Source organism: Eurypyga helias, unplaced genomic scaffold (assembly GCF_000690775.1).
Source record: "Eurypyga helias isolate BGI_N326 unplaced genomic scaffold, ASM69077v1 scaffold8632, whole genome shotgun sequence".
Taxonomy (NCBI): Eukaryota; Metazoa; Chordata; class Aves; order Eurypygiformes; family Eurypygidae; genus Eurypyga; species Eurypyga helias.
In genome coordinates this window covers 1-313 of record NW_010235272.1, presented here as the reverse complement: position 1 = coordinate 313, position 313 = coordinate 1, and the positions used below count along the sequence as shown (strand labels likewise).

Sequence of the window (313 nt, the reverse complement as noted above, 5' to 3'; positions counted from 1 at the left end):
CTGCTTCTGTAGCTCCTTTCAGATCCCCTGGCTGGTCTCCTGAGGCCCAAGTCAGCGACACAGAACTGGCTTCCTAAGTCGAAGCTTCCTGCTGTCGTTGTTCTTGCACCAAGCGCGTCTGCCGTGCGCCGTTGGGGCGGGGGGAGAACAGCGCCCCGGGAGGGTCCCTTCCTGGCGGCGCGCGCAGCCGGACGGCGCAGTGTTCTGCACTGACCGCCCTTCTTTCCCTTCCAGCCCTCCTCGCCGAGTCCCGCGGCTTCGGTGCAGTCGCTTGGGAAAACGCCCCCCAAGGCAGAGGCGTACTGGGACGCCT

At 65.8% G+C, this 313-nt stretch overlaps 1 protein-coding gene across 1 annotated transcript in view; it reads left to right on the top strand.

The window, feature by feature from the left end:
* KMT2E (lysine (K)-specific methyltransferase 2E) overlaps positions 1-299 on the top strand; it is a gene marked incomplete at both ends in the record, with an annotated part of 33,616 nt that extends 33,317 nt beyond the window's left edge. The window contains one exon of the mRNA XM_010146684.1: positions 235-299. Coding sequence (XP_010144986.1) covers positions 235-299 — 65 coding nt within the window. The remainder of the gene's footprint in view (positions 1-234) is intronic.
* Positions 300-313: the final 14 nt, after the last annotated feature.